The sequence below is a fragment of the Leguminivora glycinivorella genome, chromosome 8 (genome assembly GCF_023078275.1).
Source record: "Leguminivora glycinivorella isolate SPB_JAAS2020 chromosome 8, LegGlyc_1.1, whole genome shotgun sequence".
Lineage (NCBI taxonomy): Eukaryota > Metazoa > Arthropoda > Insecta > Lepidoptera > Tortricidae > Leguminivora > Leguminivora glycinivorella.
Window position 1 is genome coordinate 9,723,412 of NC_062978.1, and position 14,664 is coordinate 9,738,075.

Sequence of the window (14,664 nt, forward strand, 5' to 3'; positions counted from 1 at the left end):
TAACAAGTTAAATCGGCTTCCAATTTACTTTCGATTATGAAACAAAAAAAGAAGTTCCAGAGAAATTAATTTAAATATGAACTAACATTTTATAAAGAAAACATAAATAGTAGACGGCTGAGCGTGGGAGCTTTTGTGATAAATCTATCGATGCCCAAATGTCGTGGCACAGTCTCGACCGGGAGCGAAGCAGGTTAGATTGATCCCGGAGGGTGCATCCCCCACCCTTCCCGCTCGCTGGCCTCGGCGGCCGCAATCGCGCGCCAACTTTAGCCGCGGGAGGGCGCCAGCTCCGCCCGGCCTGACGCGAGTACACGTGTTACTACGATACTACCCCTGTGTGAGTGTTCCGTGTCTACTCTGAGTCTGTGCGTGCCTAGCATAGCAATCGGATTGTGCGACGTGTGTAAATGAGCATGTTTGTTCTTGGGCATTATTGTTGTTCCAGGGAAACCGGCGATTGATATCGCCTGTGAATGCGGTTTTAATATTCATGTCCTTTGTGTTGCTGGACTGTCATGTTGTTCATAATTTGCTTAAACTTTATAGACTTGTAATTGTTATTGTCAATTCTTATTAGATTTAATTCATTTCACTTATCAAAATTTTAAGTTTCTAATGTAAACTGCAGTTTATCCGGTCGGAAGGACCAATATTAAATTTGTTTTTTAATTGACATATGTGTTCCTTTTAAGGCACAAGTATTTGTTTTGTTACCAATTTCAGTTTAGAATATATTATTCGATGGGTTATAATTACGAAACAATAATTAATTAATAAACACCTCGCATCTTTGTTGGTTGTTATGGCAGTCGTCAAATACGCAATGACTGACTTGACGTGACTAACTTGTTACTTTGATTCCGTAATCGCTTCGAGTCACTCTGTCTAAGAGCGCACTTACATGTGCGTGTGTTCGTGTGTGTTCGTGTGAGCTATTAACGCCACAGGAAGCCGCGTCGATTTTAGGGAAGGTTAAGCTACGAATGGACAGGTCATTGTTCCTTTACGTCAATTCACTCTTTTTGTGCTGAAGATAAATGGCAGTCATTGTTTCTGGTCGGACCGCTTTTTGTTAACTGATCGGATGCGTTTTATACGCTCGTTACATGGAGTCGGTACTTACTTTTATTGACAGTTTACTTTATGATTACTTTCGTGTCTGATTTAATATATGTAATTGAGTCAGTATTAGTAAGTAGTAACAGATGAAACAACACTCTAAAGTGTAGCTTCCACATCGGAAGACTTTTCAAAATAGAGTTAGGCACCTAAACCTAGACCTAACTGTAGGTAATCGTACCACTATATATATATATATATATATATATATATATATATATATATATATATATATATATTTCAATTTCACTTCAATAATGCCCAAAAACACTAATGAAAACTCAATTCAGATTCAATACAAATACAATGGGTTAATATCCTCCCTCCAAAATGGATGAAAAAGCTAGAAGATGGACCTCACCATAAACTATATGAATAAATTTTATTGTACTAGTGACATGAAATAGTGCAGCAAAAATGGATGACAGCTCGCCAGATCTGTCCCTCAAGCTTCGGCGGGGCTCGAGCGACTCTCGGGAGTCGTTCTACATGGACTTCGCTCAGGGGATCGACTCGGATATCGAGGAGGTGACGACGATCGAGCGAGTGATCCCGGAGCACCCAGGAGGCAGGTCCGAAGGCGATGCTGACACCCTCGCGACGCCGTCTGGCCTTGAGGAGACTAAGGAATTCCCGCCATGGTGAGTTAATTTGAATTTTTGTCTTATTCTTCCATGCGTTATCCCGGCTTTTTAAAACAGAGCTAGGTAATTAAGCATTTGGTGTAGACACTATTTTACTAAACCGACTGCCATCTGACCTTCCAACCTGGAGGGCTACTAGGCTGTTGCTATTAGTCCTGTTTCCTTAAGATGTTTTCCTGCTTACTTACTGCTTATTGCTAGCCTTTCTCCGCAGCAGACGTTTTGTCTGGTTGCCTTTGGCATAGGCCTCTCCCATATTTCTCCATGTTTCTCTGTCTAGAGCTTAACGTTAACTTTTCCTGCACCGAATAGCGACTGGACAATATCAAATGCTATGTGATTTGCTAGACAAATAGGTTACTTAAGGTTGTCTAATTGAGAATTGGCGCGAGATTTGTCAATTTCATAGAAAATCGGCGTCATCGTCAGCTTACGTGAATCGTCTGTCTGCAATGGATTGGCTAGTAACAAAGCAACCCTGTTACGCCTTGTCTTGTCTGTTGACAATATTGGGAGCGGCGCATTGATTATATCGATACCTACACGTATATTTGATTAAATCTCAATGACACATATTTGAAACTGTAAATGAAAATTCCCAAGAAATATCGATCCCGATAAGAACTAAAACAATTTGCTAAGGTTCTTGTTTTTCTGGCACGAGGAGGTCGTATCAAAACGAGTTTACCGCTTTTTCAATTCTCTGCTTTGTAATCGGATCGGAACTTGGAAGAAACCTAAAAAAGAAACTTTTTTCACATGTCACGTTTCATGTTCTTTGAAAAGTCGCCAGTCAAAAGTCAAACTTCTGTTTCTGTGTAAGGTTTCAAACTGAAGTTTTTTAACTCAACCTCCGTTAATCAGATTAATGTTTCCGCAGGTTTACCACGGAACTAGCAGGCTATTTCAAACGTACACCGACATGAGAACGATATCCGAATGATGTCATTCAGTCATTGTGCGTCCCGCACGCGCTAATACAGCTACGGGCAAGGACGATGAAATGCAAGATATCCGAATGACATCCTTTAGATGTCCTAAAGTGATGGTGAAAGTTAGAATTGGCTTGTACTTCGTTGTTCACATTATGTACTTATTTATTTAATATCCGCTGTACGTACATTGGTGGTAAATAAATCATGCTCCCGTAAATTAATATGCAGCAAGCAGACGGTCGCGGTGAAAACGTAAAGCATTTTTAATTGGGTTTGGGGCACTTTAATTAATGAATGGCGCGCTTAATTCAACTGAAACGTATTTGGGTAATTCTATAAATAGGAGTACCTAAACTCACTTATTTCATTAAGTTTGCTTGTTTTTTGTTTTGGGGAAAGCGCTAAGATCTTTAAGAAATAAAAAGATAATGAAAACACTTGATTTAGGGCGGAGGGCGTCGTCGCTTTCAATGTAGGAGTACCTACGAGTAGGTATAGTCAAGATATTAATTAAGCACCTTTATGTACAAGTAGAGACGGACTTAAGTCACAAATTAATTATATTCAAGATTGAATAGTTTAGTCATGGTCAAAAAAACATTATGTATTACCATAATGCACATTTTTTTTAGCACTTTAGTCTCGGTATTTACTACCTAAGTACCTATCCTGTACCATAGAGGAATAAGTAAGGGAAGAGTTTGTAACTTCCTACATCAATAAATGCGGGTTATTTGTATAAGCCTGTATATAGGCATAGTTAAGTGACATCTAGCGACAATCACGCGTCAAATAGCGTGAATTATCAGTACCACTTCTCGATACTAGGTGGCAACTGTATCTCGTCTGCCAAAAAATTTATATTAGAAAAGTTTAAAACTTATATTACAAGCAGAAGGAATTGAAAACAGAATACTGATTAATACTATTGTAATAGTAGCTAAAAATTGGTGAACATTAGACTTTTCGTTCGTCGCGACATCTATTGACAAGTAGCAGTACTGATAATTTACGCTAGTTGACGCGTGATTGTCGCTAGATGTCACTTAACTATGCCTATACAAATAACCTGCATTTACTGATGTATGGAGCTACAACTTCCCTTACTTATTCCTCTATGCCTGTACTTAAGGTACGCAGAAAGTACACAATACTTAATGCACAAGGTATATTCCTTACCTAATATAATAATTAAACATTAGGTATTATCTTGATTAAGGCGACCCAATCGTGACATTTTCTGTAGGTAAATGAGCAAATTGCACGGCTGAGCTAACAGTAAACCTACCGATCAACATAAAATAACAATACCTACCCTGTTTGTGATAGTACAGTACACAGCGATGGGAACCGGGACTCGCGACAAATGTGTGCCATGGCACCCGCCGGACGGGTTCCGCGGCTCCAGTGACTTTCTCCAGCCGGGGGTCACAGTAACCGCATGGTCACTGATTGATATGCCGCGGAGTGCTAGCTAGCTTTTATTTGTGCGGTCAATCGAACGCGGATGTGCCTTTCGTGGCGGCAGTCCATTGTGGAATATTATCCAGGTTTTAACAAAACGGAAAGTCTGATTGGCCGAGCTTCATTGTCCAAGTCCATGTCCACCTTTGCTGTCACACATCAGTCTACGTATACTCGTAAAGGGTTTTTTTTATCACATTTGCTGTTTAATGATATCATTGCATCTACGTGTAGATGCTGAAGAATAATGTACTATTTAGTTCCCAAGGGAATAATGGATTTAGTTTAAAAATTACTACCTATCCTTACAATAGGTACTTCAGGCAAAGGATGTTTCAATCAGCCAAGGATTTTTGTTGCACAACCAACATTTGTAATAATTACTAAGAAGTGCGTTTAGTTCGTGTGACATGTTATCCTGCCAGATTATAAATTTTAACAATTTATCCGAAAGAAATTTACTAAACTAAATAAAATAGGTAAATAAAATGCACTTTTAATACCGTATAATACTTTTTATAATTTAATAGTCAAATTTTGGTTGTACCTGCATAATTTAGTAATAGGTACCTACTTATGAATCAGAAAACAGAAGTGTGAATTGATATTTCGGTTCTATTGGTGCTAATAGGTTATGATATTTGGTATCAAATGATTCTAATTCCATAAATGTAGAATCTTATACACACCTATCTACAATGTTTTCACGACACTTCAAATTAGGCAGCGCGCCGTTTCAATCACCCAGAAGGGTTTATTGGTGCAGTCGGCTTTTGTTTCGTTTTACGACTTTGGCGGCGGAAGGGGCATTTATCAAAATCTAATTTAAATGCTGCCCAACGATCTCGACTTCTATCAACGTTAGAGCAAACTCATAAATAATGAAGTACTTTTATATTGGAATTACAAAGCGAGTTTTATGTTGAGTTGAGTTTTATTTTTATTTAATATTTGTAAACCGACTGTTTAATCTAGAAAAATCACCGAAATTGTATCATAGAGTATCGCTTTAGTTGAGTAAGTTGGTATTCTTGTACTTACCTACCTACTTAATATAGATTTGTTATTGAACCTATGGTGTATCTTTATCGTTAAGGTATCGAAGTATTATTTTTCACTGAAGCATTTTATTTTAACGGGAAATAAAGAAAAGGTACATCGAATACGACTACTGGATCATACACAAGTAGGTATATCCATTTTCGTGCTTTAAGTAATACTTTAAGTTATACTCATCAGACTTGTTCTGAACTCCAGCGGTTTATTCAAAAATCATAGCAGTAGATCAATCATGACGTCCCAAGGGGCGATTTTACTTCATATCACTCCCCATAAATCAGAAGCATAACACGGAGGGATGTTTAAAGCAGGGAAAATGCGTGTTTAGTTAGGATGACACTGCAAAACTGCCACCTCGAGCAAGTCAGCAGAAAAGAATAACATTTGATGCCGGCTTCACGTTAACTTTTGTTATTAAAATGCTAATGATATGGAAGGAATTTTACAGAATATATGTAGATTACAATAGATATTTTCACCACACCAACTGGTAAAGGCTCTCTTGATAGATACTTCGAAAACGAACATGACAAAGTTTCATTTTATCCACAAGAGTGCAATGAACTTTTATACAAATTATAACTTGTTGTCCAAAGCTAGCCGCTGGCATTGGCGTTTAAATGATGATGATGATGTGCTCCTGTTATCCCTCATTAGGGACATAGGGCTCTTAGAAGAATCTTCCACTTTTAACGATCCTGGGAGATCCCTCCAGCGTAGTCCACTTGCGCTAGCCTCCTTCTCCACTGACCGCCTCCACGTGGTACAAGGCCGTCCCGACAGACTATCTGAAAGAAAACGAAATCGTGATATTACAGTGACAGGTTGCTAGCCTACCGGTCTCACTATTCAAGATATAGATCCGTTTAATATAAGTTACCAATATGTAGTTGATTCATGTTGCAGGAACATCTAAATTACTCTAATGGTTTGGTCCTGTTCAAAATAGATCCCTGCTGTAGCCCATTACTAAGCACTTTAAACATTGTTCAGTTACGGGAATGTGAAATTTTCATCGCTCAATTTTCACGAGAATCCTGATAGTTCACCGAAAACAGCAAGTTAACCAAGTATAGAAGACGCGTCCATCTATTATGACCTCGATATCCGTAACGAATAATCTGAGACAGGATGACAGCCTTAATGGTCGGCCCTTTATGCTGGTTTGGATGAATGAACTATTGGCCTGTGTTTGTAGCAATTAGAATAGAATTCCAGTTAGCAAACTATTTTATGTTCCTCAATAACTTAGTTACGGATGCGGTGTTTCGGAGCGTTGCTATTTGTGGTGTCAGTCGCCTCGAAGGGCTAATAGTTAGTTCACCCTATCTACGGCTCTTGAGTGATTGAGTAGATAATTCATTGACTGAAAGATATCAGCGTAGGAGTTGGTTTATGTTTTCATATTATTTCTATCTTATAATAGGATTAATAGGTATAAGTACTCAAATCAAAACCGATATGATTTTACAGTATCTAAATATGGTGTTTTTTTTCGCGCTTGATCGCAAATTAGTACATTACTATAGTCATGTCGAAACTTTAAAGGGCTAAACGTACAGGCTAAATGTGCGAAGAAACATTTCGTAACCCTTGTTGATTTAAAATAGTCCCTTTGGTCGTGTTTTAATTTATCGCCACTAGCTTCTACGTTACAGTATCGTAATGAACTGTTAAGTTACTACTTACATAATCTGTCAATTTATTTATAGTTAGATACCTAGGCTAGAGGTAATATAAAGTGAAATAGAAGGAAATGAGACCTATTTATTTCTATTCTTGATTCAACAGCAGGCAGATAAAGCAGACTTGTGCAACGATTCGAAGAACTTCGATGTTCACTGAGCTAGATTGACATATTAAAACCAAAATAAATTACATATATGAAAGAAAAAGTGACCAAGTCCTCTGGTGCCTGAGGCTGGAATCGAACCAGCAGCCAGTTGAAATATTTTCAATAGATTATAATTTAACTTGTGTTCATTAAAATAGATTGACATATCTTTAAAAACATTAATTTTAGTATGTGTAGCACAGAACGTGATGTGTGTAGGTACAAAATATTAATAATGTATTAATATTTATTTTGAGATTAATTTTACCTAACAATAAAAACGAGAACACCAAAAGTTCTCAAAACGAATGCATTAGGAACTTTTCATTGACAACCTTACCGTACTTGTTCCAGGAATTTCTATCCTATTTTTATAGACTCCGGAACTGCCTGTGAGCTTACTCATGTTCAAGCGGGATTGTTACATATCTAACTTTATCGTGTTACATCGCCGTCCAAACTGTTTAAAAAACTTCTTGTGTGGGCCACTTAGTTCCAGACTACGATTTACGAATGATGAAAACGAAATATGCAAATTTTTCGGATAAGCGTCAAAAGTTGTGATGCCCACAGATGCAGTATTACACTCATTTAATACGAAGCATGAGCAAAGTATTGTTATATTGCTGTCTCGTTTGTACAGCGAGCACTGGGCCTGTTGCAAAGAGTACGGTGGCGAACAATACGAAACTTGCTCTGTCACGCTAATACGGAAGAGCGATAGAGAGATATAACTTCGTACATACTCGTAGTACTCTTGGCTACAGGCCCTGTGCGGATCTTCAACAGTGTGAATTGTGATATAACATATAACCATGTAGTATCTATATATGAAATTTAAACATGTTGACGAAAATCTCACCCCCAGGCATCATTAACTCGGATGGTAATTGACAGTGGGAATTCTGTCGAGCTTGATTTAACGCTAATGGTGTCTGATGTCACGTCATGTCTGTTTGGGAAATTGTAGCCAATTAGGGAGCGGTACACTCGTACATACCTGTACCTACAATAAGTATATCATCACTAGTATTAGTGTATGACACAATGTAACAAAGATATCTGCCACCCTTGAATGCTTTTTCAAATATTGGGTTGGTAAGAAAGTAATGAGCGATCGATTGAATTCCACATAAAATTTTTGAGAGAGTTCTAGAATCTTCTATGGTCGAAAGTATATAAAGGGCGAGTCGCACAGTTTCTCGTCAGTCATTCACTAGCTGTCGCCGAGCTAATATAAGGAAGAAAATGGACGAATTAAAAATGCATGTAAGGCATTGCTTACTATATGAACTTCAGTCTGGCCATTCAGCCGCCGAAGCAGTGCGTAATATATGTCAGCGTGTTGCTCCTGAAGTTGTGTCTGAGGCCACGGCGAAACGATGGTTCCAGCGGTTTCAAAGTGGCGACTTTTCATTATCAGATCAACCTAAGTCTGGTCGACCGGTGAAGATTGATGTAGCCAAATTAAAAACCTTAATTGAAGGAGAACCTAGGCTAACGAGTCGTACTCTTGCTACCGAGTTAGGCTGCTCTCATGTCACCATAGAAACACATTTACACGAGTTGGGAAAAAACTACAAATACAGTGTTTGGATACCGCACGAACTTGATAGAGATCAACTAAACCGCCGTGCCGATATCTGCATACAACTTCTGTCTTTTCGCCGCACATTCAACTGGTTGGACCATCTTATCACTGGAGATGAAAAATGGGTCTTATATATAAATCACACACGCAAACGTCAGTGGCTAGCTCCAAACGAAAAAGGAATAGAGGCACCAAAAACAGAGCCTCACCCGAAAAAAGTTATGCTGTCCGTTTGGTGGGATATTCATGGTATTATTCACTGGGAACTCCTACCAAGTGGAATGACTGTTACCGCATCAGTATACTGTAATCAGCTTGAAAATTTAAACCAAAAAATCTGTCAGAATCGTCCACAGCATGCTAAAGTTTTTTTCTTACACGACAATGCTCGCCCACACATTGCAAAAGTGACTCGGCTAAAGCTATTGGAGCTAGGTTGGAAAGTGATACCTCATCCACCGTACTCTCCAGACTTGGCACCTACGGATTACGCATTGTTCAGATCGCTAAGCAATGCCTTGAATGAAAAAAAGTTCGATGATCAAGCCCATCTACGACAGTACATAGCTGAGTTTTTTGAATCTAAACCTAAGAACTTCTTCGCCGATGCTATTCATTCTTTACCAGAACGATGGAGACAAGTAGTAGATAACGAAGGCCATTATATTTTTGATAAATGATTAAAATAATAAATTGAATAAAAATTACAATATTGGTTATGATTCGCTCATTACTTTCTTACCAACCCAATAGTAACCTGCTACAGTTTTATTGTTCTGTATCTGTCATTCTGTGTACCTAATTTTTCAAATTATTTTTGTTAAGCTATCAGAAAACGTGGAATTCTGGAGACAGTTTTGCATAATGTAGGGACGTTTTAATAATAATTAATTTTGTTACTAGGAATTATTAGTAGGTACCTATACCTACTTGTAACAGTTGTAACTACGTCTCCGTAAGTAGTTTGAACTCAAAAGAAACTTAGCTACCCTTCCTTACGTAGACATAAATTAAAAGTTTTATTCGATATTGACGTCGTATAAAATAGGGTCGTTGAACCATTTAATATAATTTGTATTGATTTTTCATAATTCAGGTCATTCTTGTTCAAGAATATATATTCTTCTGCCTAGGTAGGTTAGGTACGAGTATGTAGTTTTTTATAATACCTATAATTGCTTTTAGAATTGAAGTAGGGAGCTTATTTGCCATTATGCGAATAATTGGAAAACTGACTCTTTTTATTTAGAAAGTTATGGCTGCTACCGGTTCGATAGAAAGAGAAAACAAAAACAAAAACGAATATTCCAACGGATTCGAGTGAAAACTAAACAAAAGTCGCATGTTGCATCGTGTTTTTTTGCGAGGATTCATACTGAAACTGTAAGCCAGCGTTCCCACTTAAGCGTTGCGTGTCTCGGGGCGCGCAACGGACGTCCGCGCCACGCCACCTGAATGTAATTCAAAAAACGTCTCCTCAGTACATTTTGTATAGGAAGGACGTAAGACGCGCCCCAGGTGGCGTGGCGGCGGCGTGGCGCGCGCCGCGCCGCTTGGCGGCGCGTCTTACGTCCTTCCTATACAAAATGACGTCCCCGTCCGTTGCGCGCCCCGAGACACGCGACGCTCTGATGTGGCCGGTCCCTAAAATTGCTCGCTCAATTTTTTAGCGACTTGGACGATTGATTACCTACCATACAAACCTAGTCCTCCCGAGATATAAAAATATTTAAACTTTTTAAGACAAAATTTAATATATTTAAATCATAGATATTTATATGTCCAACTACTGTATGAGTGAAGATTGTTGCGCTCCCAGTTCTAAAAGTATTTTTAAAATCAAACAGCCCAGGCACGCAGCTATCGCGATAGATATGACTAAAATATATCAAATTGCGTAAACAATATAATACAACATAATATAATACATATTATTATTTACAATGATGGTCCCCTTTCTTAGACAAACATAATACTAAACAATTGTCATGTTCAGGAAATGTACCTATACACATTTAGAAGTATGAGGCGACAATGTTTTCACGCCCCTTGCTCGGCGGCGCAAATGCGTTTTCCAAATTATACTACACCGCCATAGCTTGCTACCGGGGTTAATTAAACTGAACATGGGACAGCATTGGCTTAGCTGGCATTTATTGTAGGTTCCGTACAAAGTTTGTCCCAATTATCCAGAATTATCCATACTGCGGTATAAAATAGTAGGAATTACCTATATCGTTATTGGCTACGAGTTTCAAATCAATCGATGATCCCTGTTAGGGATAATACGAGTCAAAAACGTGACAAGTGGCGCCCTTTTGTTTTCACTATTTTATGTCGCACTGTACTGTCCTAACAATTTTTTTTATTATTATTTATTACAGAAAACATAACACAAACTACGTTTTAAATCTTCGCCAAATTGCACGGCAGTTTGTTGGCGAAAAGAGACACTCTTTTTACATATTTTAAGTAACTTTTTAGGTATTGTTAGTAACATTTTGATTTTAATTAGGCTATGTTAGTATGTGGCCTTAATGACTAAACTATGTATTTTAAATGTTCTTAGGTAGTACTTATAGCTTAGGTAAGTGTGAGTGGTGTAAAAAAGTAAACTTAATATTATAATTAAGGGCTAGACCTAAAATTGCTATGAATATGAATGCTAGTGCTTTCAAATACAAGGTTTAATATCAAGCAAAATGGTTCCCTCATTTACCGTAATTTCCATACCCCTTTTCTAAGCCGAAGAAATGCGGCAAAAAATTGCAAATGCAAGGTGTTTTATTACGGTTGAACCTTTGGGAAGCCCCGCATATGGGCTCCTTATTTCAGAGGGAGCTTATGGTTGGGATCAATTTCAATATATTATGCCACCCATGCTTTAACATATGTTTAGCTACATTATGACTTGTTAGCTTGACGGTAAGATAGGAACGAGCGATTTTATCCACACATTTCTGATTTTATGCTCACAAGAAACACAAAATACTTACCTACAATAATAATTAGGTACTAAGTTCCATTAGTTTGAGTAAATTTCGCAAAACATACTTAACATTTTTCATTTATTTGTTATGTTTAGTAGGTACGTTTTTGGAAAGTGCTACTTTTTTTAATGAAATAGGCAGCAAACGAGCAGACGAGCCGCCTGATGGAAAGCAGTCATCCCATGGACATAAGCAACATCAGGGGAGTCACCTATGCGTTGCCGACCTTTAAGAACTTGTTACTTATTGACATTTATCATTATGAATATATTGAATACACCACAAAATGGCACAATATTTTTTGGATTCACGTGTTACACCGTGTATATTCAGCATGTTAAATATCCAATATCGTGACCGACGTCACTGTCGGTTTCGTGTCGGTCGTTTATATTGCGTTTTGTTAAATTCTTGTGTAGTAAAGTGGCCTAAAAAATCTTATTTTTCTTTCTCCGGCTGCGTGTAAATTCAGAAACCGGCGTTTCCCCGAAAAAAAAAAACAACTTACCTCTTAGGTACTCTTTACTCAGCAGGGAAAAGAAAATTAAAAAAAATCGTCTTTGCTCTAATAAGAACGTAATTTCAAATCTGGGGACCGATTTTTGAATCTCGAACGCATGAAAAGCCGTAGTATTACGTCGTTTTCCACACGGCGAATTCATGCGAATTCAAAAATCGGTCCCCTGATACTGGGCTATTCTTAATCGATTGAGATTCTAAAGCGGAGTAGTACAGTTAATACCATGAGTTTGTAAAAAATATGCATTGAAATACGTGCCGGTTTCACCTCGTGCTCAGTGTGGAGCGCAAATTGTGCAAATAGTTTCAACCGCCATGCCAGTGCCACAGATTAGCATAAATGAGATACCTACCTGCGCTGATGCCCGACAGGCAAATCAGGCAATGCATTTTCTGGATCGCCAGCCAAAAGACGATACGCTCAGTAGCGTATCGTAGTTACATCTCACTAAGTATTGCTCTTTTAAGGGCGTTCCCTGCGCCAATGACCTTCGATTTGAATCCATTGACATTATGATAGTTTCTAAAGCCTAGCATAGCAAAATAGTATATAATTACTTCACAGCTCATTGTTTCTGTGATATTTGGAATCAAAGTTGAACAATTGTAGGGTCAAAAACTGGTTTTTTGTCATAACTTTTGTTTTAATTAGTTTAATATTTAAATCTCTCTTGAATTTTTAGAAAAGCCTGTTTTTTTTTTTTTTTTTTTCGCGTTACGAGTGTGCCGTGTGTTTTCTTATTTACTTAATTTATAGAGACAGTGCGAGACCAAAAACACCCAGTAGCATCCAAACAGACAATCCGCAGTACGAGTTACGAGCTTCTTCCCGCACCACAAGCGTGTGCAGTGTGTTTACATACTTACAGTGACAGTTACTCAATTTTTAGAGACAGTGTTAGATTAAATACCTATACTTAGGAGTACTTAGTAGCGAATCAAGCCAAGTGCCGGTGGCTCTCGTCGTCGCGCCGCCCATACCCAACCTGGGCCCGGCGCCTACTACCCAACGTCGAGAAGCAGCGGCTGATGCTAACTACACCTTCATTGCGACCAAATTGGTGAGCTCGTTCCATCTCTGTTGTCTTACTTAGCGCTAACACCGGTGCTCCTAGGTTTAGGTGCCTATTTAACTAGATTTAGCTTGACCAAGTTGTTAAGCCTCAACGAAAGGGATATCAGCTGATTACAATTATACGCCCAGTTTAGCTAATTATACACATTGTGCCTAATTTATATAACGCGACTATTTATTTACTATTTAATAAGCACAACACATAGTATGCTTGTATTCCACATAGTTCAATCTAATGGTAATTATTTATTTGTTTCTAGGCGAGGTAACAAAATGTAAATCGGATACAAATATCATGTAACTGTACTAAACATATATACTTAATACTAAATTTATTTTAAGAATAACCAAGCGAAACATTCAATAATGTATACCTATCATTTGTACACGCTATCATTTTAAGTAACTTATTATTATTACACCTACCTAACTTTGATTTCAAATCTATAATCTAGCATCGACTTAAGATAAGGTTATTTGTCACTAGCCTGAAAGAGCCAGTCACGTGACCAATTTCAGTTATATTTAAGCTAATCTTATAGTCCTATTGAATCTAATCTTAAGTTACATTAAGTAACGCCTTATTTGATCAGTTTTAAATTAATGAATCGAGAACAAAAGTTAACATTGACTCGCAGAACCGTTGAGCGATAGCCGTGACGTTACCATAAAATTATACCTGACTATTTTAGTAACTAGGTAGGTAAGACAGGTCACATAGTCCAGGTACCTCAATTAAACTATATTAGCTAAAATTTCCACTACGCAATTTCCATGGGCCGCATAGTTCATATTAGTTAATTAAGTTATGTGTCTAGAACTAGCGCTACGGTTCTGCACAAGACAGGAAAGTTGATTTAAGAAGGCCTGTAATGTTGGTCTCAATAAAACCGATAGCGATGTCTATTTGACCAGGTTGTCAGCATTAAAATTACCATTGCTTTTGCGCTGTATAACACTTTATATCATACCTTTGGTACCGTTTTAACTAGGAACTGTAACGAAATATCTTAGTTTGGAAAACATACCTATAATGTTGTGGATACTAACTTCACTTTACTTAGCTTTACATAATAGCACCTTAGGTACTTACTCAACCCCCAATGATACATAGCTAGCTGGAAATACCAAACAAGTATCTGAGACTCAAAAAAAAGGAAAAAATCACGGGCTGTTTTCTTGAACTATCTGGGCAACTTTTACAAAATAATACATTGCACTTCCAAACCATAAACCAAGCCAATAACTTCCCATTAAAGAAAAGGATAAATTACTTTCTTAAAAAAACCAAGACAATTTCCTTGTAAAGACGCACACATCTGGCCTCCAGTCACCGCTATTCTGCCAAACACGGTCAAAAAGGATATAAATTATGCAATACTCTATTGATATAGGGTTGTTTAACGGCCGGCCGCCCGACCATAGTAAATC

General features: G+C 37.9%; 1 protein-coding gene across 2 annotated transcripts in view; it reads left to right on the forward strand.

Annotated features, from left to right (window-relative positions):
• Window positions 1-260: 260 nt before the first annotated feature.
• The window catches only part of LOC125228483 (proton channel OtopLc-like), a 102,169-nt gene continuing 87,765 nt past the window's right edge, over window positions 261-14,664 (forward strand). Inside the window, exons 1-2 of one of the 2 annotated variants that reach the window (XM_048133056.1) lie at window positions 261-340; window positions 1,413-1,763. In XM_048133056.1, coding sequence (XP_047989013.1) covers window positions 1,540-1,763 — 224 coding nt within the window. In that variant the 5' untranslated portion in view covers window positions 261-340; window positions 1,413-1,539. Of the gene's footprint in view, window positions 341-889; window positions 995-1,412; window positions 1,764-14,664 lie in introns of those variants that run through there. The other variant, XM_048133057.1, reaches the window with a different exon arrangement.